This window comes from Anopheles nili, chromosome 3, assembly GCF_943737925.1.
Source record: "Anopheles nili chromosome 3, idAnoNiliSN_F5_01, whole genome shotgun sequence".
Lineage (NCBI taxonomy): Eukaryota > Metazoa > Arthropoda > Insecta > Diptera > Culicidae > Anopheles > Anopheles nili.
The window spans coordinates 34,660,523-34,687,612 of record NC_071292.1 but is presented as its reverse complement, the minus strand read 5'-3'; the positions used below and the strand labels follow the sequence as shown (position 1 = coordinate 34,687,612).

Below are 27,090 nucleotides of genomic sequence, written 5' to 3'. Positions count from 1 at the left end.
ATGACCCAGCGTGCAATTGCCCTGTGCCTGGCGCTCCTGGCGCTAGGTGTCACAGCGAACCCAACCACTCGGGCCGAACTGACGACAGGGCAGGATGCTGAAGCATTGTTGACTACCGCATCATCCGTCTCGTTCACGGACACCGCAACCGATGTGCCGGCTGTCGAGAGTGAACCTGCGTCTCGGCAGCCTGCTGTCGAAGACAGTCCAACGGAAGTGTCATCATCACCGGCGTCATCGTCGCCGTCGTCGTCAGGACCGCCATCATCGTCGTCCCTGTTATCGTCGCCGGCATCAGCAGACGTGCACGCAGACGAGCCGTCGCAATCTACGGCAACGCCTTCAACGGTCGCGAAGGTGGCGTTAGACTCATTTCCGTCACCAACACCATCGGAAGCGCCGCTAATGGTGTCGAGCACAATTGTCTCTAGTGGTCAAACACCCGTCGGTGAGGAGGGATCGCTTTCGGTGAGCACCACGGGCACGCTGGCACCGGAAGTTCTGGCACCAACCGATGGTCTCACGGACGCACCTAAGCCACCGGAGGCCATCACAAGCACGGAGTCTCCCGCGGGTTCACTCGAGAGTGATGGTGATGATAAGAAGGCGGCTGGAGACCTCGAACCGGAGAGCGAAACACCGGTGATTAGCTTCGGAATCCGGCTGTTTACGGTTGAGGTGGCCACCGGAACGGAGCGCGCGAGTGAGGAACAAATCGACCCGTCGAATGGAACTCAGGTGCAAGAGAACGTCACCACCAGCAGAGACGTGGGTTTGAATGCCGAAACACCGGCAGTCGTTGGTACGACCGTAGCTGCACCGGAAGCTACCGAAAAAGCGCGCATTCCACAGGGTGCTGACGAGAGCAGTGCGTCACCGGTTACGATCAACACGCAGGTGCAGCATACGGGTGCCGGTGCGACTGGTGTTGCATTCGAGATCCCTGAGGACGCCCAGGATGAAGCTTTTTCCAACGAAATCCACGTCGAGCGGAACCTAAAGAATGGGCTGTATCGCATAAAGATTGCCGAAATCACGACGGATGAGTTCGACAACGGGTTGCGTGAGAATGATAACGAAAATATGCTGCTGACGGATACGATGGGTGTGCCTGGAAATCGGCTGCATAAATCGGTGTACCCGAGCAAGATAAACATTGACGATTTTTATCCATCCAAGCTGGAGGACTTTAAGCCGGAGTTAAGGGTGCCCCAGCAGTCCGCCGGTGTGGAGGAAAAACGTCTGCGAGAGAAGGCTATCCTAAGAAATGAGGACGGTGAGAAGCTGTTTGAGTCCACCATCATGAAGCCTTCGGATGTTCTGCCAGTGTTGACGACGACGGAGCTGGATGAGAAGTCGGCGCTTTTCCAGGAACAGTCGTTGGGTGATGGCATGGAGCGACCCTCGAGCGTTGGCACTGTGACAAGCGCCAGTAGTTCGACTGGTGGTAGCACCAGCAGTAGCATCAGCACCAGCAGCAGTAGCAGTGCGCCTGTCATCAACGGAACCGGTCAAGATGGAGGTGACATTTCCACCACAAAGATAGAGATCGAACTTATCGATGATACGTCGGAGACGTCGGCCAGTGACGAACGCAGCAGCCGACCGACCATCGACAACATCACGGAAAAGCTGGAGGAAAACGATGAGGTGATCAGCAGAATCGAGGAGAACTTTAAGGGTTTCCCTGCGTTCGAGGGTGCTGCTGGTGGTGATGATGAGGACGAGTACCGCGATGTTGGCGACGGTCGCAAGGACGATGAAGTAATCACGATTGCTATCTCCTCGGTGACGTTTTCGTCCTCGCAGCAGGACTCCGCGCAAACATCGCCACCACCGTCGTCGGTTTTGGCGTCCGCATCTACGGTGGCTGGGTTGGAACAGCAGCAGACGACAGATGAGGAGATCGGCGAGCCGGTCAGTGGCAGTGATATCGTGAAGAACAGCTACAGCGACTTATTCATTCCGCGACGCGTTAAAAAGAATGATCCTTCGACGGCGACCAAGCTGGCCCAGCTCAGTAAGACGGCACCCTTGAAGAAGATCGATTTCGCCGCCACTAAGTTCAACACGGACAACAGTGGGCCTGGAGGTGTGCCTGATCTGAGTGATGGTGGCAAAAAGGACAAGCCTGAGTTCTCGACGACAAAGTTCTACAACAGCAAGGAGTTGTACAGCGAACTGCATCATCAGGTGGTAGTGACACCCAACAGAACCGCGGATCGATCCACGCAGGCCGTCGCAAAGTCCAAAGCAACTGCGGCCGTGTTGTCGGAGAAGGACATCATTACCGCGAAGACAATGTCCAAACCAGCACAGGCCATTCTAGCGGCTTCTTCAAGAAAAACACCCAAAACTCAGCCACCGCCAGCTGCCGTTGGTGCTGAATCTGCAACAAAGGGTGATCTAAAGCAGCACATCCTGCAAACCAACTTCGTGTTGTCGGAGGAAACCATTCCGATCGGCAACGTAAAAACCATAAAATCCGGTGCCCCTTCAACAGCCTCCAACGAGGACGCGCAACAGCGAAAGATAAAATCCCTAGGATCGGCCGCGTCGGCCATTATTGCGGCTACCGCGAAACTAGCCAAACCGGCCAGAAATCCCGCATCTTCAACGACGCCAACAACGACCACGTCCTCGTCAGTGATGATGTCCACGGTGTCGGCCGCGTCCTCGTCGGCTTCAGCTGCAGGCAACCACGACGGATCGTCCCCAGAAGCCGTGCTATCAACGTCACATACGAAACCCGCCGTGGCGCTGTCGCGTTTACACGAGAAGATCAATACTCTAGATTGCGAAATTCAAAGTATCGCACCCGAATCGAGCGTCTGGCGAGGCAATGAAACGCACGAACTTCCGCTTCCGGCGATGGTGAGTAGCCAACCAACCCCATGGTGGGGCTAAGTAGTTGTATCTCCGATAAGCGATGAGCTGATAACGGACGTCCCCGTGGAGTCCCGGAAAAACCAACAGCCCGGTTCTGACGATTTGCGAGGTCGTTTTTAATAGATGTTGTGACTGCATTATTCAACAGACAGCGACCCCACTTCAAAACTTTCGTTTTTTTTTTCAACGATTACCAAGAGGCAATTGCACAGCAAAAGAAATTGGTACTTGAAGTGCTTTTTCTTCCGACCAAGCGTACTTTTTCCACCACTGACGACTGGAAGCGTTGTGGCAAAAACCCCAGAATGTAAATAAGCTTATGGCTCGATTGACCATGAGCACGATCCTTGCAGGAGTTGAAGCATGCTCCCAAAATTAATCATTTGCGTCTGGGTGAGTAGTTTCTTTTCCTCTTCAATGAGGAGAAAGCGCGCGCGAGAGAGCGAGAGACGGGTTTGGTTTCCGAATGTAGTCCAAACCGTCCAATTTGAAGGATTTTATCTGCCCAATAAGCCCGGTAGATCCCCAACGGAGCCTGATAAAATAGCACACGCTGTCGGGAAATGGCCGGGGCGTAGCGCAGAACGAGGAAAAACTAATTGAATTAATTTTGTTATCATTTCGAGTATATCTTTCCTTTATGGGGCTAGTTGAGTTCTCTTTTGCTTCGTTCGTTTGCTGCATCATTGAGACTTGCGTAATGTGATTTTTTTGTTGTTGTATGTATGCCGGCTGTGACTGTTACGTATTCTTTTCTCTGATTTTGGGGTCGATCGATATTTGTTGTGCTCTTTGAATTCGTTTTGAATCCTGTGTTTTTTAAAGCGCGTCATTGCTATTGATGTAGTAGGGTTATTAGCTTTAAAACCACCTAGTAAAGAAAGCACAGGAAGCGGATACACTTATGCGAGTGCTCACAACAACAGAACCGTTGTGTATTTGCCTGAAACCGTGTCTCGCCTTGTTCTTCCCGCGATGTCACATTTGATAAACCGGAAGGCAATCTCCTTGGCCTGCTCAGCCAGGGAAACAATGCACGCAAGTGACGCGAAGCAACTGCTGACAGCTGCCGGTAAAAACGACGCAAAAATAGCCAACAAGCACCGGAAAATCCCGCTTCCACCAGATAACGCAACCGCGGTGGAACGCACCGTGCACCATTTGCTTTATCTGGCCGTTTACTTGTCAACAGCAGGCCGGGATACACCATTTTGAATGCGCCATTTACGATGTGTCTTTTCAAGCCACTGGCGCGCTTCGTTTCCTCCAGGTGGCACTATGGGCATGGCAAGGTCGGCATAATTGCGTCGCGGTCAAATTGTTAAACATGCTTTAGTTTGTGCCGATCGTTTTTGGATAGTGTGGTGAAGCGTCCTTCAAAATGCACACCATATTTTCCGACTTCTCTGAACTGTAACAACATCTTCGGGTTGAGGTATTTGATTTGTTTTCTCTCTCTCTCTCTGTGCAAGTAACACACCACGTTTTGTTTTAACAATGCGTTTCATTACGATCTCGCACGATAAGCCAACTGGAAGACCGTGACATACGAGATAGTACCTTGTTCCCGGTGTTGTCAACTCAACCGGCAAGAAAATACCATATCTTCTGCGGAGTCGGTAAGGTGAAAGACCAGGCTGGCGCAATGCTGCTGCTGCAAAGATGGATGAAAAATAGAGCCCGATGTCAAAAGGGGGGTTAACTTTGTTCCAAATGTATTTCTTCACGTGCTCACTTTTTACCAGGCTAAACGAACCGTTGCAGAAGGGGTTTTAGTTGGTATGGGTGTGTGTGTGTGTGTGGGTGGGTGGGTGTGCAGTTATTCTGGGGAGTAATGTTTCGTAATTATGGCCGCTACTGTTGCTGTAATCATGCCGTTAATCTCGGTACACGGGATGGTCTCGTATAAGGCCACTGCGGTTGACTTAAGCTGCCAGAAAGAACAATGCCACAACCGACGCGATGTAAGCTAGCACGTAATTGATAATTTTTTTCTTTGCATTTTGTGGGCTTCAAAAGTTGAAATATTAATTATCTCAAGTTGGAACTAAACTAATGCCATTTGCAAAAATACAAAATGTGAGACATGCTACGTACAATAAATACGTTAGTTGGTTTATTGAAGTTAATCTATTTTAAAGTATTAAAATAAAAGCCATCAAGTCCTCAAGCTGTATGATGTTATGGGGAATCGCGTAGGAAATTGCGGTCATATTTATTGTTTTTAGCAGCTCGTAAACAGTCTTCAAATGCATAGTATTATGTAAAAGTTATGAACATTTTTCTTGCTTTATGAATGGAAGCCAAACTGCTGCGCATGTACCATCGCTAAAGAAAAACGCTGGCTGTATAGCTCCATCAAGTCTGGGCGATGACGTGTGAGAAAAAATCATCTTGAAAACAAGCAAATCATCGCTTTTAATACGCTGCATTCACTGGGGCCATGTTTTAGTTTATATATTCTAATGCCATCAGAATACCATCAAAGCAACTACCCAAGTGCATGTTTTTTTTTATAGCGATCAATATTTTGCGCGCTTGACGCTGTCGAATGCAAAGAGTAATGACTTGGGCTTCCAAAAACGATGCTTTGACGGCAACATGACACACGCTCTGCACGGCTCAAAAGATCATTCATTTAGAAGCCCACAATGTTTGCAGGCTTGATATTTTTTCTTATAATTGAGCGAAAAGAAATTAAGCAAACTATGGCTTTCCGCTATACAGCGCATCAAGAAACCGCGACTGAGACCAGTTTTTTTTTTGAAAAATGTTGCGTTTCTGTTTACGTCCTCCATCCAATTTCGTAGGCCCTTCGTCCAGAAACCGTCGAAAATTCCAGCTAATAAATTAATTAATACGAAAGTACCCACCGGTTGGAAAAGTTAGTGTTTATGTTTGAGCAGTTTTTCCTTTGTTTGCTAACCCTTTCGAGCCATGCTGGGTTCTCTGGCCAGGCAAGGGATGACTTTATCCATATTTCATTAGAGAAATGGTCGGGAAATGGTTATAGCGGAGGTTAAATAATGGTTGCGTTGTATTTTTAACGCATTTGGGTTGTAAAGTAGAATCCTGTGTGGCCTAAGCGGCTACATGCAGAAAAGTGGCTAACGTGAGGTTCGCGTAATAAAACGCGTGCTTTATATAAGGCCGTTAAGGATTTGACCTTCGTAAATTATGAGCGCGTACGCGGAATGCTGTTATGTAAAATTATATTTGTGAGAGAATAGAGCCAAAAAAACAAATTTCTCGCTCTATAAACTCGCATCTCGTTTATTCCTCAAACTTATCACTTTTCAAACATTATTCACATGCCTGACTGCACAAACAATAAAGAAATATAGATTTGAATAGAAATCGAGCCCGGGCTATAGCAGAGCTATTGGAAACTTTGAAGTCATTTTTAAGCATCGACATCTTGCCGTTTTCCGTACCGTTGTTCGCGTTGGAAATATAAAATGTAAGAAAAAAAAACTACCGATTTTGCTCCATTGCGTTCCATCTCACCCAGGTCGAGCCGGAAAAGCAGGTTTTCCATTTTATGCAACCCCTCAGTGGAAACGGGGTAGACGATTGGTGCTCGATATAAAGAAACACATTTATATTATCTTCTTTTTTCCCCTTTTTTCCGATCTGCAGCATCGGACCTGCAGAGCAAAAAAGTTTTTCAATTCTATTTTGTGATAGCTAGTTTTCCCCCTAGCGGAACAAATTAAAGTGAGTATAAGTTTGCTTGAGTCGGCTTGAACTTGCTCCGTTTTTGAGCTTCTTCCTTTCGGATGTAAGTAATATTCCTCTCCTTATACCTACCTTTCCACTACCACCGAGCATGGCATTTTATTCAGACTCATTCCAACGGTAAATCCGCTGCCATCGACGATGTTTTATCGAGCGGCGTTTGATCTTGCGAAATAGCTTGTGCGAGGTTTTAGTAGAAGCTATCGAGAGGGTATAAAGCTAAGCGCGAGCTTTATTTTTAGTTTCTTTTCACTTTTTTATGGTAAATGAAAGCCAAATTTCGAGCGGAGTTCAAAGAAATCCTGGGTCAAAAAATCGACTACGATATTATTAAATTGCTCTCTGAACGGATTGCTGTTAGCGAAACGCATCACTCTCGAATCAGTGTTGATTGGTATTTCTAGCAGATTTTCAAACCCTCTCCATATGCCGTACGTTTACGTTCACGGCATACCGCTGTGAGCCGTGCGGCTAATATGGAACGATAGTCCATTCATCATCATTGACTTAATGACAGCCATCGATGTTCCGATGTCGCGGGATTATGCTCGCTTGCAACGCACATCTTCGTCGTTCCGGCCATCCAGGACCACGACCGTGAAGCGCAACGTATGGCTCGCTTCAAGGAGCAGCATAATCAAAGTCATACACCCATTATCTCGTCCCTTTCGCTCGTTTGACCGGCGCGAGATACAGTTCGCTAATTTCGCCACCGTCGCTATCACCCGTCGAGGTGCCGCGTGCTGTGCGCGTGATAATATTTCAATTTGTATGCAAATCTGTGCCGTTAATTTATCGCTTCCAAATCCCACAATTCATCTACGCATATTGCGCGAGCAAATGTGTTCCTCGCGGAAGAATTACGACCCAGCGCTGCACTAATCGGCGAGCTTTTAACGACATGCCGTATGCATAACGTCCGTGAGCCCCTTTGAGGTAGCTGACCGAGATGCAATTGGTTGGATATCGTTAAACGATTCATGATACACCATCAAGGCCGGTTAAAGCACTGGCCCGTGAAGCCCGTGGCTTACGCTTTGAAGCGCCCGCCTAGCTTTGGGCAGAATATAGTGATCCTTTCTGATTACGAAATAAAATCCCACCACCCACATGTGAGCCACGCGCTTTAATATTGTTTCTACTGCTTGCTGCCCACACGTTCGTTCGTTTGCCCCGTTCAGAAGGCTGAGACGTCCATTAAGCTGTCACAAAGTTGATAGATACGGAAAGGGTCCGCCCGTAGCTCGCGTACGTGACGGCAATGTTTTTGACGTTTGCGCCGACGCATCATTGGGAACGAGTTCCACGATGTCCTTTTTGGATCACCACGCGCGTAATGTCCACCGCAACAAGCAGCTTTCGTTTGTCCGGATGTCTGGCTTCCGTATTTGCTGGAAGATGACGCAGTTGAACTGCTAGCCTGAAATATAGCCTCCATTTAAGAACGAAATCCGAGTCATCATCATTTGTGAAGGGATGCGCTGTATGATTTACAATTGATAAATAAAATTGAGAGCTGACCGTCCGACTTTCTAGGAAAAAGTCTAAGAAGAGATCAGCGTTGGTGGCATTCTCGAGTGAATTTTCATTCACCCATGCGGTTCGTGTGAAACGTGAGGGATTTCTTGAAAGCTGAACACAATAATGCTGTCGATGTTGAACGACGAGTAGTGGTATGCAGATGGAAACGTCCGAGACGTTTGCTATGCTGAAGGATTGTTAACTTAATGCCCTTTTTTCGCCTGTCCACCGCTAATAATTCAATTTTGCTCGTGAAATATTTCGTACAACAATGGCGGGAGCATAAACGATTTTCTCAATATTCCAAAACGTGTTCCATCCATTGTTTTGCTTTCCTGTTTTTTTTTCAGACTCCTGAAGATTGCTCGGCAGGCTCCAGCTGCACTCCGACCACCATATCATGGGAGGGCACAGCAGACATCCAGTCCGGTGACGTGCTCATCGTAGAAATCGACGATCATCATTTGATCCCCTCAAACTACAACAAATCCTCTGAAGGGTGAGTTTCTGGTGTTTTCGCTCATCGTCGCTTTCTGGGGTGCTTCGGAATGATTTATTGTTCGCTTGACTTGGGAACTCTCTCATGTTTTTGTCATGATAATGATAACCGTGTTCTTTATTGGAATAACTAAAATAAACTTATTGGAAAATTTTGTGACTCCAGCACTTCTCGTTTTGTGCTGAACTGTATTGGAAGTGTGCTAATGAATGCTGCCAATGAATATGCTCGGAATGTAAGCACGTCTAAATAGCCAAACTAATGTCCTGCTGTTGATTTATCACCACGTATTACATCCCACCGAACGAACGAAATCGTGTTGCTTCTAACGTTTGCGCGAATCCTCCACATTATGGTGATTACATTAATGACCGACGTTCCTTGCGCAACACGATGACCCACGTATAACGAAATTGCTCAAAATAGAGCCGTTCTTCGCTGGACGCTCGCACCTAGTTACGGCAGCAGGACATTCTCGCCACTCGGGTTAATTATCCGGAAGACGGTGCGAAAAATTAAGCACCACCGCGCGTACATTGCGCTGGTTGCTCTTACAACTGAGTGGCGTGTGATTTCGCCACCTCTGCAGTAGTAATCAGTTTTCGCAAAACCAACCGCACGTGACAGATCGTGTCCTTCGCCACGCTCAGTCCGCCTGAGAAATGGCGAGCAAATTCGCGTTGCTCAGCAGCACTGGCAAGCGCCCGAAGCGTGTTGCAGTGCGGGTAATACGATAGCCGGACGGAGTTTAAACCGATACCCGAAAACCCGCCGAACTCGAGGCGCCATTTATTGCAAGTGGTTACGCTCATTTTCACATCCCACCGGATGCCCGGCGTGTATCCGGCGGACGGTTGTGGCTGGCGTCCGCGAGCATCCAGCATCTTGCCATTTTCCAGCCTGCCGCACACGAAATAAATCATCATTTTTCTTTTCCTCCTTACCGCCTACGCCTGCCACCAACATCCACCGCGGGTCCACCTTTTTAATTAAAATCAGCGCCCATCACACGACCACCGCCGTTTATCAGGTCACCCGGTTGGGACACGAGAACTGCGACGTCACCGAAGGCGTCCTGCTTGACATCACGCCGCTCGTGGCCGACGGCAAGAAGCTGGTCACCCTTTACGACAAGGATCTGACGGAGGGAATTAATCTACTAATTGGTAAGTAAGATCTTTCTCTCACTCGCAGTCTCTCTCTCTCTCTCTCTCTCTCTCTCTCTCTCTCTCGCGTTTAGTTCATGTTTCACCGGCGTCTGACGTCGAATTTTGGCGTCCCTGGCTCATTAGTCGGGCCCCTTTTGCGGACGCGACACCGCAGGCCAATCGGAGGATCTGCTTAAATGATTGGGAGCCGGGTTTTGTCGGTGCGTTTTTTGTGCCTTTTGCTTTGGGGCCCATCGGAACCCCCTGCGAATCAGGCACGATAGCGATTTTATTGCCCCTCGGGTGCGAGGGTTTCGAAACCGAAAGGTTCGCAAACGATCAGCGCGAAAGCGTCACTTGGGCGTGTACCGAGATGTTTTCGATAGGTAGGACCCGTTTGCGTAGGTTTCGGTCATTCGAGCGACCGATTAGCCCCTTCCGGGTTGCCGGGGAGACCCGGGGACGGTGTTTTATCTTTTCCAAACACATTTTGCGCTTCGACAACGGTACCGTCAGTTTACGTGACACGAATGGGTATCGTTAATTCGCTAATAGGATCGACGGTGGAGTGCGATAGAGAGCTAGATTGGGCTTGGATACCGCTTGGAGGCAAGAATAATAATAGGAAAATACTGTCAATTACACATACACGCAGTCATGTAAATTGGTAGATCCTTCGAGTCTTCTTTTGTATGTCAGTACGTTAGTTTGAGGATTTTTGACAGAGTTAAATGTTAATATCTATAAAGTACGTAGAGTCAGACTAACTCCGTCCCCCTTACAAAGAGCACTGCACTTACTAAGCGGTACAATTTATTTTGGTGACATTTTCCTAAGCTCCTGCTCCACATAGCGTGGCCATTTTTAGTGGCCCTTCAAAAGTTTCGTTTTCCCAAGGGATCCAATTAGGGAGTAACATGTCGACCAAGCTCAAGCTGTCCAGCACAAACTCGCCACTCCAATCACTGGCAATCCGCGTAACCGCGTAATATCCCATGCCTTGCAGACCTCAAGACATCCCGTGGCCGGGATACTCTCGTTGACTGCCCATAATGACGTTCCTCGCCAAAACCTAACCACCGACGGGTTTTTCTTTGCTTTCAGTCGTATCGGAACAGTGGGGCCAGCAGTGCGTCCGCCTGAAGGTGACCGTAAAGTCGGATAATTGCGGCGAAAATGCTGACTGCTCCGGAAAGGGTGTGTGCTACTCGAACAACTCGATGGTAAGTAAGCGTGATGGACGGGATGGCGTGTTCACCGAAAGCGGACAAAAGCATCCAACAATTCCCCCCCTGCCAACCAAACAAAGTGGAACATTTCCCACCGAAAAACCGGTCGGACTCATACGCAAGCCCCAATCACATCAACCAGCTCAAACCGGCAAAGCTCAGCCAGCAATTTGGATGAAAGAAAGAAAAAAAATACTGAAAGCACCATGGACGTGGCATTAGCGTGAGCCAGAATCAATCCAGCAGCTCATCAACGTTTATTATGTCCGCCGACCATGACCGGAAACCGATGACGCCCGAATGCGCAGCCCGCAGCACTGCGCTGTACATCGTTCCGGATGGGTCGAAATGAAATAGTGACCTCATTAATGGCGGATTGTAGCAGCCGATGCGAAGGATGGCGCAAGCATTAAGCACATTTTATGCCCGACGCCGATGCGATTGTCCTTCGCGTGCCGGTGCCGGCGTTTTCCACCGAGATGTTGCCGCATTTGTCATGGTAATGATGATGATAATGCCATTGCCGATGCCGCTCGAATTCCACTGGTGCTGACCGGTCCGGTGACCATCTGAGCTGTTCTGAGGGCTGATGATGTGGACGTGGGACGCTGTCGTTGGAATAGTTTCATCAAGGATGTGACGCTCTCTCTCTCTCGCTCGCTCGCAGGACGCTTCTGCCGCAGATGCTCCGGAAGCGCATTCGGACGAGGGCGTGTTCGTATTGTTGCATTTTCCATTGATTTCTCACACTTTGGCTTGTTTCGTTTCGTTTCGTTTCGTTTTTTCACCGCTTCTACTGCTTCACCGACGACAGGAGGGCTACGAATGCCAGTGTTGTAGCGGTTTTGCCGGAACGCACTGTGAGGAAATCGACGCCTGCAGCCCTTCGCCCTGCACCAACAACGGAATCTGTGTCGATTTGTCGCAAGGACACGAAGGCAACGCTTATCAGTGTCTCTGCCCGTACGGTAAGTACCAAACGCTTAGCTTGTGCCGTATTGTACTGCTCAAACGGCTCGTTTTGTGACGTCCATTCCACTTGGCGCTTCAGTTTGGGAAACCCTTCAAATAATACGCACATACACGAACCAATCAGATCCGGTTAACACTTCTCTCAGCAATCCATTCGTTGAATGATGGGCAACGCCGCAACGGTTTTACAGTCCTTGCTTTTATGTCCTGCTCCACGCAAACTCACGCACGTACACGTGCACGTGCACGCGTTGATTATATGTGGAGTAAATTTCTCAATGCTTCCCGGCGACCGTAAAACGTAAGATTAGGGCTCCTGGGGCGGCGTTTCGACAATCGACATTTTACAATCCTGAGCGCTCGCTTTCCGGGTCGCCATTCTTCAATAAACCAACACGCACCCCTGCCGGGTGGGATTCTGTGCGCGAGATGAATGACTGTTGCCGGTTGCCTCAAAAAAAAAAGCGCCGTTCCTATTCGGTGGAAAATAAAACACCCAAAATCGATCGACACAGCACCCGACGAATACGCGAATGCACGCCAAGCATTTATTGCCACAATCACCGCGCAATAACAATCTCAATTTGCATCGGGTTAGCGTGCAGCATTACCGATATGCCGTGTGTGTGTGTGTGTGTGTGTGTGTGTGTGTGTGTGTGTGTGTGTGTGTGTGTGTGTGCATCAAAAGCCAAACACTATCGCCGGACGGACGACGGTGTGTCCGTGAAGTATAGAGACTCCGAAAAACAACGAGCGAAAAAAAAAAGAACCAAACAACAAAAAGCCCCAACAAACGCGAACTGTGTGCATAAATAAAAGTGAAACAAGCTTAATGCCTAATCCCGCTCTTTATGTGCCGGTGTTCGGTGTTTCGCAATTGCAAACAAATCCTTCGCATCGTGGAATGTGCGCCGTCGGGCTGCTGCCAATGAGTTTTCTTTTCGCTCAATATGTGGGGGTGCTTTTTGTCCAACCTCCCCCTTCTAGCTCCGTTTCGAGGGGAGCCAATCGCTGACGCCGCGAGAAACGGGACGAAAATCAGGATCACATAAAAATTTATATCGCCGCGTGTTTTATTTGCATTCTGCTGCTGCTGCTGCTGCTGCGTTGGTTTCCGTCGGGAAAATGGATGGTAGGGATGGCCTGTTTTTTTTTCTTCATCATCCCCCTGAAACCGTGACGACAATACATCACCGAATTGAAACAGTCAACCGGACCGGTGGAGCTGCGCATATCGATAAAATATTGAACCCGGGACCTCATTCTGGACGGCAGGCGTCGTTTCAGGCCGCAGGTCGCTCGAGCCCACCAAAAACGTTGCCGCATTCGTTGTGGCCATGCGAGATGGTTCGTATTTTATGTGGGTCCCATTTGAATATTTTACGACCGATGGAACCGACGGCCCACTTTCTCTTGCACTACTCGCCCATTGGTGCGCTTTATTTTTGGACCGGGGTTTTTCTTTTTTTTGGAGGGAGCCACTTTTAACCCCAAAGCCTCAAAACGGACGGTGCGGATCACAGATGGGTGAACTTTCCTCTCCAACGGTGGTCTGGTTGGGATGTGTTCATTTACATTTTCATGCATTAGAGCCGTTAGAGAGGAGTTCGAGTTGAACCGTTTTTCTTCATTCATTTTAGCACCACGATTTTGGCCTACTGCGATTGGCAAGCGTTTTGTCGCCCGTTGCGCTGTGAATGAAGCGTTTTGTGTCAGCCTTTGAGCGTTAACGACGGTTGTCTTTCATTTTCTTCCCTCCCTAGGGTACACCGGTAAAAACTGCCAATTCGAGTCGGATCCGTGCAATCCATCCCAATGCCTGAACGGCGGTACCTGCGTTGGAAATTCCACCCATTTCAGGTGAGTTTGGGGAGACCCCGAAGCTTCGTCGGATTTTGTGCCCTAATTAGCCTAACTACGGTGCACATTCGGTCGCCATCACTAACTGGCTTCTTCTTGGCTCGATTTTCAACCTTTCCTCGGCATCACCAGATGTGACTGCACCTCGGGCTACACCGGGCCGCTCTGTCAGCACAATTTGAACGAGTGCGAATCGTCACCCTGTGTGCACGGTATCTGCGTCGATCAGGAGGACGGATTTCGATGCTTCTGCCAACCGGGTAAGTAGCTTTTGGCTTTCGCGAAACAATGCCCCGCTGCGTTGCGTTGGCGCAAAGCCATTCGTATCACGCTAGGGACCTGCCAGTTGCAGTTAACTGGACGCTTTTTCCGTTCCGGTGTCGCGGGCCATTAAGCCGCCCTCAGCTGGGTTGCCGAAACTAGGCGGATGCACCGTGTTTGGTAGCTAACATTCGGTGGAGCACAGAAAGCGAGAGAGAGAGAGAGAAAGAGAGAGAAAAGTGCCCCACAAGAAACACAGATGCACCACCGGAAAGAAGGGTAAAAAATGTACATTCAGTCTCGGTGCACGTGGGACCAGGAAAATGGAAAATCAACCGTGATGCTGAAGCCTTGCGCGGAACGTTATGGTGCAGCCGGCGTAGCGCAACCGAGAGTTGTCCGCGAAACCCACAGAAATGGAAGTCTGTGGGGAAAATAATTCAATTTGCTTGTGATGGAAAATAAATTGATGTTATTGACGTGAAATTATGGTTCTGCACCGTGCCGAGCTGGATGCATCGCAATCTCGAGAATTCTGGAACGGTACATATCGGTTCGATCATAATTTCAAGATCCGCGCGGCGTTCTCGCAGTAAATCATAGTCATTCAACGAAAATACTGTCGGCACAAAGTTGCACCGATACGATACGTAAATTAATAAGCTACATGGAGGATTGACAAATATTCCTTAAAGTATGCTGATTTCGACGACGTCGCTTAACTCTTGTCCTTAATATTGTTATTATTCTACAAATTTCAGTTCAGTTTGCGATTTGTCGACAAATGTTAACTGCAACTATTTAATGAAGAACCTTCCTGTTAATTAAAGCAAGAAAGCAGCAAAAGATATCTACATGAGAGTTTCAGGGTTGAATCAAACAAGGCCAAGCTCATTTGAAAGTAGCATAATTGTGCTTGTCTTTCATTAAAACGGGAACACAAGCTCCCATTAATTAATGCACCCTGGCTCGATCCCTTTCTCCATTAATCTACCCGCAGCACGCTGAAATCAACCCATTTGCAAAGAAAAGCGTTCACCCTCGGTTTCCGGAAGGCGTGCAAATTATTCATTGTCATGGCACATTAACATTATGAAGCCTTTTAACTCACACCCATTCCAGTTGCGTCTTGGCACCCCGTCTAACGACTCTTTCTCTGGTGTCTTCCCTCAGGCTTCTCGGGCGAGCTGTGCAACTTCGAGTACAACGAATGTGAATCTAATCCATGCATCAATGGCGGCCAATGCATCGACAATATCGGCGGGTTCTCGTGCAAGTGCACCCGAGGCTACACCGGCAAACGATGCCACATTAAGGTAAGCCTTCGACACGGCTGCAGTCGACTGTAATCTGCATGCCAACCAAGCACATTTGCCAGCGGACTGCACTGTGCTGAGCTGCACAATCTATCGTCGTTGCGAATGAGCAGCAATCGTTCATCGTGCCAGCGCAGTACCATGTGTCGCACAGCTTTCCCGCAGTCTGGCATTCTGATCACGCTGGAGCACTTATTTTAAAACCCCTACCAGCCAGCCGGTGCAGTCCAGAATTAATTGTGCAGAAGATTTTAATTGTTCGTCTAGCAGCTCGTGAAACGCGAAACCGACCGAATGTTGAGTTCTAGTTTGCAGCGTAGCACCAGCGGAAAGCATCGAGAGCAGGAGGAGTGCCTGTGGCGCTTTTGAACCTGTTCACGTTCGATTTACAACACTAATGATGTTCTCATTATACGCAGGTCGATTTTTGCGCCAATGATCCCTGTCCAGATGGCCATCGGTGCATCGACCACGGTGACGATTTTACCTGCGAATGTCCTGGCGGGCGTAACGGACCGGATTGCAATCAAGTTCCGAGAACGGTATGTACAAATAATGCAAGCCTAATATAATACGGTTCAGTGGACGATGGCATCGAGTTTTAAACGCTTTGTTTTAGAGGAAATTCCGTCTACTAACATGGTGGTACCTTCGGCAGGTGTTCCGTCACGAGTTTGTCATTTAAAATTAGGATCTTGAATTCTTGTCATCGTATTGGTAAACCGTTCATCGATTTTAGTTTGACAAATGTTCACCATAAGGTCTATCGTAGTTAAATAATATAAGATCAAACAATATAAGGACAAATAATATAAGGTCTATCGTAGTTAAAGTTATTGAAGCATTATTTGATGATGCCATTTTGTTTCTATTTCATATGCTATTTTTTCTGGCTATCACATAATTATAGGAAATGATTGCCAATTACAAATATCATAGGATCAATTTATCGTAGTTTTCGATGTATTGCTTTGTGATGCACTTTTTTTCTGAATTCATGTGCTACTTTTTCCAGACAGCCACTTTATGCCATATGGGAGAAAAATGCAAATTTAAATCAATTTGCCACTTTGCGTGCGGTTGAAGTTGCAAGTGCTCGCATTTTAATTTACAGCCTCGCAAATGTGATGCTACAATTTTTTTTTTGCAACAAACTATTGCCTTTGTTGATGTAACATCCGGGGATATTCTGCTGTGAACGAAAGTTTCCGACTTCCGTCGGAACAGTGGAAACTTTTTAGCGAGTTTGTCAAGTTTCGCTAAGATTTTTACGTGCGCTTTCCCCCGCCGAACGGACGGCCAACCAGACGTACGAGTGCTACTTATCGTGGATGTTCTTTTCCATCAAATTTCCTTCCACACTCTATTATCTTGTCGTTTAGTTTGATTTATGTGGCGTGTTATCCGCCGTAACCAAGATCAGCAAAGCGCGCCATGGAAGCCGTCCGCTTCGAAGCGGATTCGTTTTACAACGTCCCGATGGCGCCGTTCTGTCCCTCATTTCACATCCGTTGGGCACGGTTCGGTGCCGATTGCATCATTGCATTTCTTGGGGAACTTCTTTTTTTGTTCTGGCTCTGCGAGGTTTCCTTTCGGTCGTAGCGTGTTCTGCAGATTGGTGTAGCAGTTTCTCGCTCACAGCACCGAGTAGAATAATTATGGTGCTGTATCTTCATACGAAATCAGCTAAAACTAATTAAAATTCATGTTTCTCCGAGCGTGCGGCCATGCCCATAAGAGTGAGCAACTGGGCGCCTCCATTTAAACTTTAATGACTTTGTTGATAATTTAATCCGCAACATCGAGCGTGGCTGCACCTACGCGCACCCAGTGCTGGTGAATTTTGGCGTTTTATTGAGCCATATGCATCAAGATGGTGCGGAATGTTTAACAGAATGCAAAAACACAATCCGCTGGTGGTGCTGCGGTGCTTGCGTGTAGAGTATGACTAAAGAAGCATTAGATTTGCACTGCATTGGTATTTTTTGTCTTTTTTCTTATTTTTCAGGGAAAGTCATGTACGCTATGCAGTTGGTAGTTTGCTTATATTGCTTGTATGCTTATACGCATTTGGTAATGAGAATAATCAACACTTATTAGGGTTTGTGTATCGGGCTTTCATACAGTTCATGTGAAATGTTTGCATATTATTTTTACATACTCAAACATTCTCTTAATGCTGCCTACTTTCATATCGATATATGAACAAAAATCACATCTAGTTTCTTCGATCAACATTATATGTTTGTATTGTACAATGCAGTTCATATTTCATTTGAAATACATGAACAAACACCATATATTAATTAAATTTATCACAGTGCACTACAAATTTGAAGGAAAATAGCATATATTTTTTCAAAACATTCATTCAAAGCAATTGGTGTAAGGCAGACAAGTATATTTCAAACAACTGAATATCTTTCTTCTTATTTTTGAAAGCGTTGTTTAACTAGTCGGTTTAACTACAATGAGATCAATTGGAACGAAATGTAAACAACCAAAACAACTACTACATCGTAATGATAATGATTTACGATCTAACAAGACGGATATTCTGTTCTCTATAGTATTTATCAATTTAGTTGCCATAAATTCAGCATCACAAATTCACAGCGGTGAATGATGAATGCATCGTGCTTTATTCCGACCGCAGATCGATGCAACCATTTCTGTTTCATAATTCGTAAGGCTCGAATAATGAATCACAAAATCGATAAAGGTAAAATTTGCCTACCGTCCAAAACAACTCAGGTGGGCGGCTCAAAACAACCCCCGTAGGAATGCCACACCCTGCTCTACGGTGAACACCGTGCAGTCAAAGTTCGGTACCTTTTTAAACGAGCAAAAAACTAGCACCAGAATAAACAACAACCAACGAAAAAAAAACCTATCTCAACAACCCACCACAGCACGGGAAATGTGAAAATCGGAGGATCAATTCACAAACCAGCCAGGCGTACCCAAGCCGTCAACCGACCGTGCTACAAATCAAATCACTGAATGAGTGCGGATGACTTTTCCGTGCAGCAGTCAACCACCGTGGCCATTTTCATTGGGTCGCTTTTCACCCCTTCCGGGGGCGACTTTTTCTTCCGTTTGGCATCGCCACCCCTCGGAGCCCAGCGATGGCATTTTCGTCTCAAGCCGTCCCAGCCACCCCTGAAAAGCTGGAGGGCGTAGAAACGGAAAAAGGATTAAAACATAAATCAGCTTACCCAGGGGCCTAGAAATGGTGAACACTTATTTTCGTTATTCGTGAGCATTTCCTTTCCTTTTTTTGGTCGTTTCGATCTATGCCTCTTCACTGTCTATCTCTCACTCTTTCTTACTCTCTCTCTCTCTGCCTCTCTCTCTCTCTCACTCACTTTTCACGCTCTGTTTTTGCGTTTTATCTTTTCATATTCTTATTAAATCGTACCGGCCACCGCAGGCTATTTCCCTTCTATTTTTTTTTCTTTTCGACCACCGGTACCTTTTTTTCGTCGTTAGTCCTGGCCTGTCGGTTTGGTTCGATTGTTTGGACGTTCCCATTCGTCACCTTCGTGTCTATCCGTCCGGATGGTTTGCTCAGTTGCGTCCACAGGGTCCGTCGAGCCCATGCACTTTGCTTTTGCCAACCGCGATATACGCCGGTATCAACGCACCACCCGGTGGGTGAACTTTTCCTCCCAAATTGGGGGGGAAAATATTTCTCCTATCCGTGAGATATATTGTTCCCTTTGTGCCGTAAACCAGCTTCGTACAAAAAAGATTTTCTACGGCCCACTGTTCTGCCCATGCAAGCGTGTTCCATCTTCTCACTCCAACGTCGCCCTAGCGCCACATTCACGAGAAAAGGTCACTAAAACCTTTCTTAAGAATGAGTGGAAGCTTTTTCCGTGCGTTTCGGTGGTTCCCTTACGCTTACAAAGAGCGCAGCTTTTTTACTTATGTTATTCTACGCCGCTGCGCCGTCCGTTTGTGCGTCCCATTTGGGTCCACGGGTTGGGCGTGTTTTTCTTGCTCTCCATTACGGTTTCGCTCTTGGCGGAAGGATAAAAACCAGCGCCGCCCAATGTTTTCCCGGTTCGCCGTTATTGCTTTTTTACTACCGCCACCACCCCAGAAACGGCCGGAAAATCTACCTTTTTCCCGGGAAATCCTTTGAAATCGGTGTCCTTTGGCCGGACCGGTTCAGGCACGACACGGTTAGAATTTCAATCGTTCGAATGTAAAGAATGAGCTCTACCCGTAAACCGATGGGCGGAAGATAATTTATGATGGTGTTAATTTTGCGTTAATTCAGCAACCGGATAGCGCCCCATTTGTGCTCGAACTTTCTCGAGCGACGTCCTTGCGAGTGTGTGGGTGTGTGGAAAGTTGACACTGACAAATCAAACGCTCGTAGCAAGCTCGCGTGTGTGCGTAGGTGTGTCGTTCCCTGCGGGTGAGTTGATTAAATTATCTGTGAATATACGATTAGTCACACGTGGGTATTGAATGACATTTAACATAAGGAAGCGAACCGAAAGTGGTCTTATCTTTGCTTTGTGGCGCCAGGATGGTGTGTTTATTTTTAAAGAATCGCACACATTGAGAGCATAAATATTTTATGACTCCTCCACCGCTCGCGTTGTCTCGGATGTGGGTGGTTTTTTGAGATTCTTGCCGCGTAGCACATAAAAATATTTATCTGCCACGCTCAGCTCACAACAGCCACAGCATCCGGTGGAAGGTTTACGCGAGCGTATGTAGTACAGCGCACGCACAGATTCACCTGAGATTTCGCTATTTTCCACCACGTGCAGGGCAAGATACGATAAGCTTTCTTTTCATGTAATTCCTTTGAAATATTATTTGTAACAATGTTTAATTTGTGTGGTTGGCTGGTGCACACATAAAGCCAGTGATCCTTGCAAGTTTAAGCTTGAATGATTTTTATTTTACGCCAGTCTTAAACCTTTCTACATCCACCTTCTGGGAAAGCTGTTAGGGCGCTCGGATGCTGTGAATGCGCGATATATAAATATTCGATCTCGAATCGAAATGCACAAGCTGTCAGCGTATCTAATAAATACTACGTTTGAAGTGTGCCTGCAACGATTCGACGTAGACGCATAATCCTCTCGAACATTCCCGCTCGAGCTCTAATGCTCTTTATCAAATGAACACCAGGTGATGCTGCGGTCTCTGCTTTTTTGCGCTCGCTCGAGTTTTATGCAGCATCATTTGCATGTCGGATCCCATCGGGAGCCCATCGTGCCAAATGCCACTTCACGACGCGCCGAGTGTCTTAAGGCATCGGCACGCAGAAAAGCGCAAAGATAAAAAACATTGTAATATACCCTTGTCAAGGGATTTAGTTGCTGTTTTCTCCTTGCTCCTGGTGGTGAGGGTGTGGTGGGAGGGAGTGGGGGGAACCACGTTGCACATAAACATTTTTATTTTTGAACTTCTTTCTCTCTCTCACACACACACACACACACACGTTTACTTTGCAACCGATCCTGTCGGTATGTATTTATACAAAACCACACAACACAACACTGTTTACCACTTTTGTCGATACTTGTGCTGCTGCTGCTGCTGCTGCTGTAGAGGGAGATATTTTTCTTCACTTCAGCACCCCCGGAGGGAATTTAATCTGTATTGATTTTATTCCTCCGAAAGTGGCAGTGTCTATGCGATGTGTCTTGGCCGTGTCCTCGGGTGTTCCGGGCATGTCCGACATTTCCGAGCACTCCTTCGGTACGATAAACAACTCACGGACTCGATACGACGGATGTTCGGCCATCGTATAAATCAGATATAACTTTCATATTTGTATGCATCGCAAGTGGATGCCATCTTCTGCACGCCCTTTGCGACCCGAACGAACCACATTCCGATGTCGATTGCGAATCCACAACCCTTCTCGGCGGGTGTCACCCTGTTCACCGGCGTCATCATCGTCATCCGCCACTCGACATCATCGTCATCAGTATCATCGATGGCATCGGTGGCATCTTTGCGTGGGAGCTTCTTTTTTTTCCCAACCCTATTTTTATTTGGGAGACGCCTGTCAGGACTAAGACTCGACGTCGTATTTCCTTCGATTCGATAAACTTGTCGATGCTATGTGCTGCGCACGCCTTTCGAGTGACGGCATTCCTTTTTCCCGGCCCGGAAGCAACTGCTCACGAAGGCGAGAGAGAGAAAAAACGGCACAATGAAAAAGACAGAAATTACAAAATGCTCAATACGCTTTTTTCTGCTGTTCCTGCGTTCTCTTAAGCTGTCGCTTCCCAGCCGTATGTCTTGCCAGCACCGAGTGCAGGGACATGTTGGATCGAAAATGAATAGCATAAACACAACTGCAAAAAAAAATAACACCAAACAAATGGAAGGAAATATTTTTCCATCCGGGCAATCCCGAGGTTTTCCCCCCTTTTATTTCTATCGTTTGCTTCCTTCTTCCGAAGGTGCCGAGGGGAGCAAAAAAAAGCCTCTGAAGTAGAAATGAAAACATCTTCGCAGGAATTTGAATTGCGCCTGACGGCCGTGGGTTGATCGTTGTGTTTTTTTTTTCTACTTTCGCTCTCTTCGTTCTTAGAATGCGCCCACCGACCGAGTGCTTTTCCATCAGTATTTTCCTTGCGTATGGATGAGTGAGTTCGAAGGGATCAACGTTTGTACCTGATTGAGGGCAAATTATGAGATTATGTTACTAATTTTATTTTTCCTTCCGATCGGCCGTGCTGGTAATCAACGCAAATGGTTCGTCGAAAGTATCCTAAGCCCGCGTTTCCGCTTGTTCTGCCGATGGCAATTTTGTGTTTTTGTTTCACTCCAGCTAAATCATTACAGCACACAGGCTGTTTGGCAGAGTGATGAAACAAAACCACCTTTGACGAGCTGTGCGGTTTCGATGTATATAACCCACATGTGGGAGCGTTTGGTGGAGTACCTGTACACGTAATATCCATTCAACACACTTGAATGGGCTCATTCCGATGGATGTGCATGATTCAGTTCATACCTGTGGCTTGATGTGTTATCCAAATCACCGTACGGTAAAAACGGCTCCATCAACATTGATTTATTGCATCATTTGCATTTTTCAAATGCAAATGCAACTGCATGAATGGCGCTCTTTCCAGCTTAACTAACCTTTGGAAATGCGTTACTTTGAATTTCTGCTTCACTGCCCCCGTTGCATCGATGAACGGGTCGCATTTCATTTCCATTGCTTCCATAATCCATACCAAACAGGATACACGCATTAAGTTGAACATTTCGTTTGGATCAAAGAGAACACCACCGCGCTTATTACAAAACACTAATGTTGACGGGTGAATTTCGCGTAAAAACCCTCCATGTAAAATTGGAGATTCAGCTGTGTCGTATCAATGGTTCGGCACTCTCGTCAGTGGAAATCTGCTATTTCAGTTCGGATGACACATTGTTTGCAAAAGGATTCGATTCAATTAATCTCGGTCGCTTGCCTATAAGCTGTTTGCCGCGTGGGATTGAAAAAGATCAAATTCCATTACAGCATTGGCGGTGCGCGTTGATGGATCATATTGACTTATGATTTATTGGTTCTCTTTTGTGGCAAATTGAATTGACATTAAGAGGCGTCGATTTATCGATGATATTTAACGTCGGAACCATAATTTTCATTGTTTGAAGTCTTGTATATGAAAGTCTTAAGAGTAATTTATTTGTGATTGACCCATTATGGCGCTAACATATTGCAATAAACGATCATTACAACGTAGGTATGTAACTTACTGTAAGATATTATGAATATATTCCCGACGATGAAACAGTAAAAAGAAAAAAAAGGAAGCACATACATCAAACGTTTTAGAGGAATATTCCAATTTAATGATGGTCATTGTTTACGCTCCAATTGGTGCGTTAAATGTAGAAGGACATTTGCTACCGTGCGGAAAGGATAACACGGAAAATCGGACCGAAACCATGCGGGTCCTTGAGCACGATATCTGCCGAGTTCGCGTTCTGCCACCACTTTGTCTTTTCCGCCGGAATCGTCGCATGGTCAAACAAGCGCAATCGCCAATCGGCACAACTGTGGAAGGCCGGATAGACTTTTGAAGGGTCATAGAAAATGCAAACCAGATGATCGAACCCCTTTGTGAGGCCATTAAATAAGGGACCAGATTGAAGGCGCACTGGGGAGCAAAAAAGAGAGAAAGAAAAAAACGAGCAACCCGTTGCTGGACCGTATTCATAACATGCCCGCACGTATTTGACTTTGAGCAGACCTTAACGTACTATATTTTTTTTTTGCCACCCCCGTAACCGTAACAGCTGTGTAACGTGAACCCTTGCGCCAACGGTGGCACCTGCTGGACGACGGAAGAGTCCTTTTACTGTGCCTGCCGACCAGGATTCACCGGCAAGATGTGCGAAGGTGAGTATTTATTTTCAAAGCGAATTTCAATCGCCCTGAAATTGGTCAATAAGCGAGCATTATAGCCGCCCGGTGCTGGTGCTGCCCTCTGTCCTGGAAACGGCGAAGATTATTCGGGCCTCGTGGAAACACACACACTTTGAGATCCATATCCCTTTCGATTAACCACATCCGGCCCGGGGTGGTCCGGTCCGGTGGTTTATCGATTTTCGACGCGTTCCATTCGGTTCCACTTCACATCGAAGGTGAATTCACGCGGGAGCAAAACAAATTGGAGTACGATCCTGGTGGATTACGCCCAAAGCCAGTTAACCATTTATTTCTGCCCTTCCCTTTCTTTTTTTGGTTCTCGAAAAAACTTTCACGGAGCAAAATTAAACAGCTACCCCATTCCCAGCGGACCGACGCTTCCCGGCACAGCTCGGCCCGGTCCATTTAGTTCTTGGCTCGATTTTTCTTACCCCACCCGAAAATCCTTGCAAAAAGCGGGCAGCGGGCATTTCCTTTTCGCCAGCGCGTGTCGAATATCGCCTAGCCGCCTTCGAGTGGAAACTTTCCTAATCTCCCGGGTGTTATGATATCATTACGTTTCGCTTTAACCCGCCCCACCCGATTTCTCGCCCCTTTCTCATCGGCAGAAAACTTCGTCATCGATACAATGGTGAGCTCGAGCGAGATACTGTCGGATACGCTGGCCAACCAGAACGGGCTGCGCGCCATTAGCGGAAGCACGATGTACGGGGACGATGGCGTTGTGGCGCACACCGGCAAACACAACAGTGCGATCGAGCTACACAATGCGTACATTGCGGCCGGTACGCTGGCCACCGCCATTTTGATAGTGGCCATCGTGGTAAGTATCATCCGGGACCCATCAGATCACGTTCCATCAATCGGATTTTTGCACATTTTCTCGCGCCAGAGCTGGGAAACATCAATTTATTACTCATCGGTACCGTCGACGTGCTGGCAGCCCAGTGGCTCATTAGTTATCGTGCTATCGATTGCTGGTGGAAGCCAATAACTCCCGCCGTGCTTGTGCAACAAGCGAGTGAAACTTTTTTCCATTCCCCCGGTACGCGTAGTGTTCGCTTGGGAACTGGAACCTTTCGTTCGCATGTAGCAAAAATGCGTGTTGACTTATGGAGTTGGGCTCTAGTGGGGGAGATCCATCATTGGTGAGATGACGGATTTGCTGAGAAGCACGGTTCACCCATCAAATGGAGTCGTTTACACGTTGACTAGCAATATTTTTGAGATTTTTTTAAGAGCGCACACTACGAATGGTTAGGTATCAGGTTGATTTGGTGTAATGGGTTAATTTTACATTAAAAAATTTCGGCAAATTTCGATCAACGACCAACTCCAAGATCGCGCGGAAAGAACAGATGAATTTTCATCGATGCACGTTCACGCCTGAATGTATGCAAGCGTATCGTGGCTCAAAAATGGTTAAACAAACGACACGTATTCCTACGGGCTCGTTTTCAAACAGAAACGTGCCTATTTTAAAATATCTTCCCATGGGATGAGGGACGAAAATAAGAGGCTTTTCCTCGCCCGCTGCCAAAGAGTAACCCAATTCCTGCTTGTTGTCATATCATCCCACCCAGGTAACCGCATGTCACTGCAAGGTGCACCAGAGCTACCGACATTTTGCCACCAAGCATCGTCAACTCATTCCCATTTTCGGGCGCCGTTCGAAACCCGCCAGCAACAACCGCCACTGGCTCAGCGGCAAAGGCCATCAGCAGCAGCAGCAGCAGCAACAACAGCAACACCATCACCACCACCATCACCACCAGAGCCACACGAATCCGAACTACAACTACGCGCATCAGCTACCCAACTCGTACGCCGGCCTGCAACCGGAAAGGATAATCAACAAACCGCTGCCGATGAATTTGGAGAACGACATGTACTACACGGTGGACTTTGGCGACTCGCAGAACGCCCCGTTGATACAGTAATGGGTTTGGTGAGTTCCCCAAGGACCGGTGTGTGTGTGTGGTGTTGTGCGGTCACGAGCCAGTTGCGAGCGAGTATTCGGGGGGTAAGTGTTGCGATGTTGCGACGAAAGCGAGTGAAGGCCGATGCTGGCGCCAAGAAGCAACGAGATGACACGCTGTCCTTTCACCCACACTCACTCACACACACACACATCCACACCCACGAAATGCAATGGCAGGACATGCGCTCAGCTCAGTCATGGCTGCCGGACGACAACGCCACATCTCTTCAGTTGAAGCTGTGTAAGTATGGGAGAAGCGGTTGTCATCAAGAAATTGATACTTTATTTGGTCAGTTCCTCGTTATTTTCGGCTCGCGTTGTACAGCGCGTTGTGCGATTGTTTTCATTCCATTTCCACCCACATTGTACCGGTCGCTGTTAGAAAAGGTGGGAAGGGATAGTAGATGGGGCAAAAAGTGTGCTAAACAAATGCCGGTACGTTGGTTGAAGTTGGTGCATGCATGCAAGGATGAAATTGAAGAGATGAAGAGAGACTCCCTCCATAAACAAAATATAAAATAAAAAAAAACAATCCCCGCCCGCATGTAAGGAAGAGCCTTTGCAACGAGAAACATGCAAGCATAACTAGTGTAACGGAAACTAAAAGCGTAAATGTAAATTTGTGCAACATTCTTCACCGTTCGTATGGCATCCGTGCTCCACCGTTCCAGTATTGTAATGCGTCCAGTGGTATTAGCGTCCTGAAGCGTTGTAAGCTCGGACAGTTGAAGTAACTCACCTGAAGTTGGTTGGCGTATGAGCCTCACTTCTTCCCTTATTGTGCCATTGAACAGAGATTAATGGATTTTTGGATCAGCCGGCACTCAAAAAGTGCTTGCATGATTCGATTGACCATCGCTAGAAAAGGGGTTCGGAAATTGAAGATCACAATCGCTGGCTCAATCCTTGCGAACAGGAAGGAAGCAAATAGTAAAAGAAAATGAGATCACACTGAGCTGAGCAACGAGTGCAGAAAAGATCTAAATTTGCGATAAGCATCGGCACGTTACGCCGGGGTAGAATACGTCCAGGAAAGTTCCGACAAACGGCTCTCAAACGTTTTGCCACTCGTCAGTTTGTTCTTGGAAATCTTTGTAACACACAGAGAAAACTTCATTCTTCTTCGCTTTTTCGAAGACTTCCAGTTGACACCGATCCTGTTACTCTCGCTGGTTCGATTAAACCCAACAAAAGCTAATCTTTTCGTTGGGCGTTTTGTTTGAGGAGTTTGTTTAGGAACACTTG

General features: G+C 47.1%; 1 protein-coding gene across 1 annotated transcript; it reads left to right on the top strand.

Annotated features, from left to right (window-relative positions):
- On the top strand, positions 1–27,090 carry LOC128723156 (serine-rich adhesin for platelets-like). The gene is made up of 12 exons (XM_053816871.1): positions 1–2,874; positions 8,499–8,647; positions 9,647–9,813; positions 10,900–11,018; positions 11,839–11,992; positions 13,760–13,856; positions 13,989–14,116; positions 15,291–15,433; positions 15,853–15,975; positions 23,732–23,834; positions 24,473–24,687; positions 25,448–27,090. Exons 1-12 carry the CDS (start codon positions 1–3, stop codon positions 25,802–25,804), a joined length of 4,629 nt encoding a protein of 1,542 aa, XP_053672846.1. The 3' UTR covers positions 25,805–27,090.

Bases quoted from the DNA above. Each gene is read 5' to 3' on its own strand.
- LOC128723156 (XM_053816871.1), top strand. From the start codon at position 1: ATGACCCAGCGTGCAATTGCCCTGTGCCTGGCGCTCCTGGCGCTAGGT. The intron at 23,835-24,472 runs GTGAGTATTTAT...TCTCATCGGCAG, and splicing joins CACCGGCAAGATGTGCGAAG to AAAACTTCGTCATCGATACA. The intron at 24,688-25,447 runs GTAAGTATCATC...CATCCCACCCAG, and splicing joins TTTTGATAGTGGCCATCGTG to GTAACCGCATGTCACTGCAA.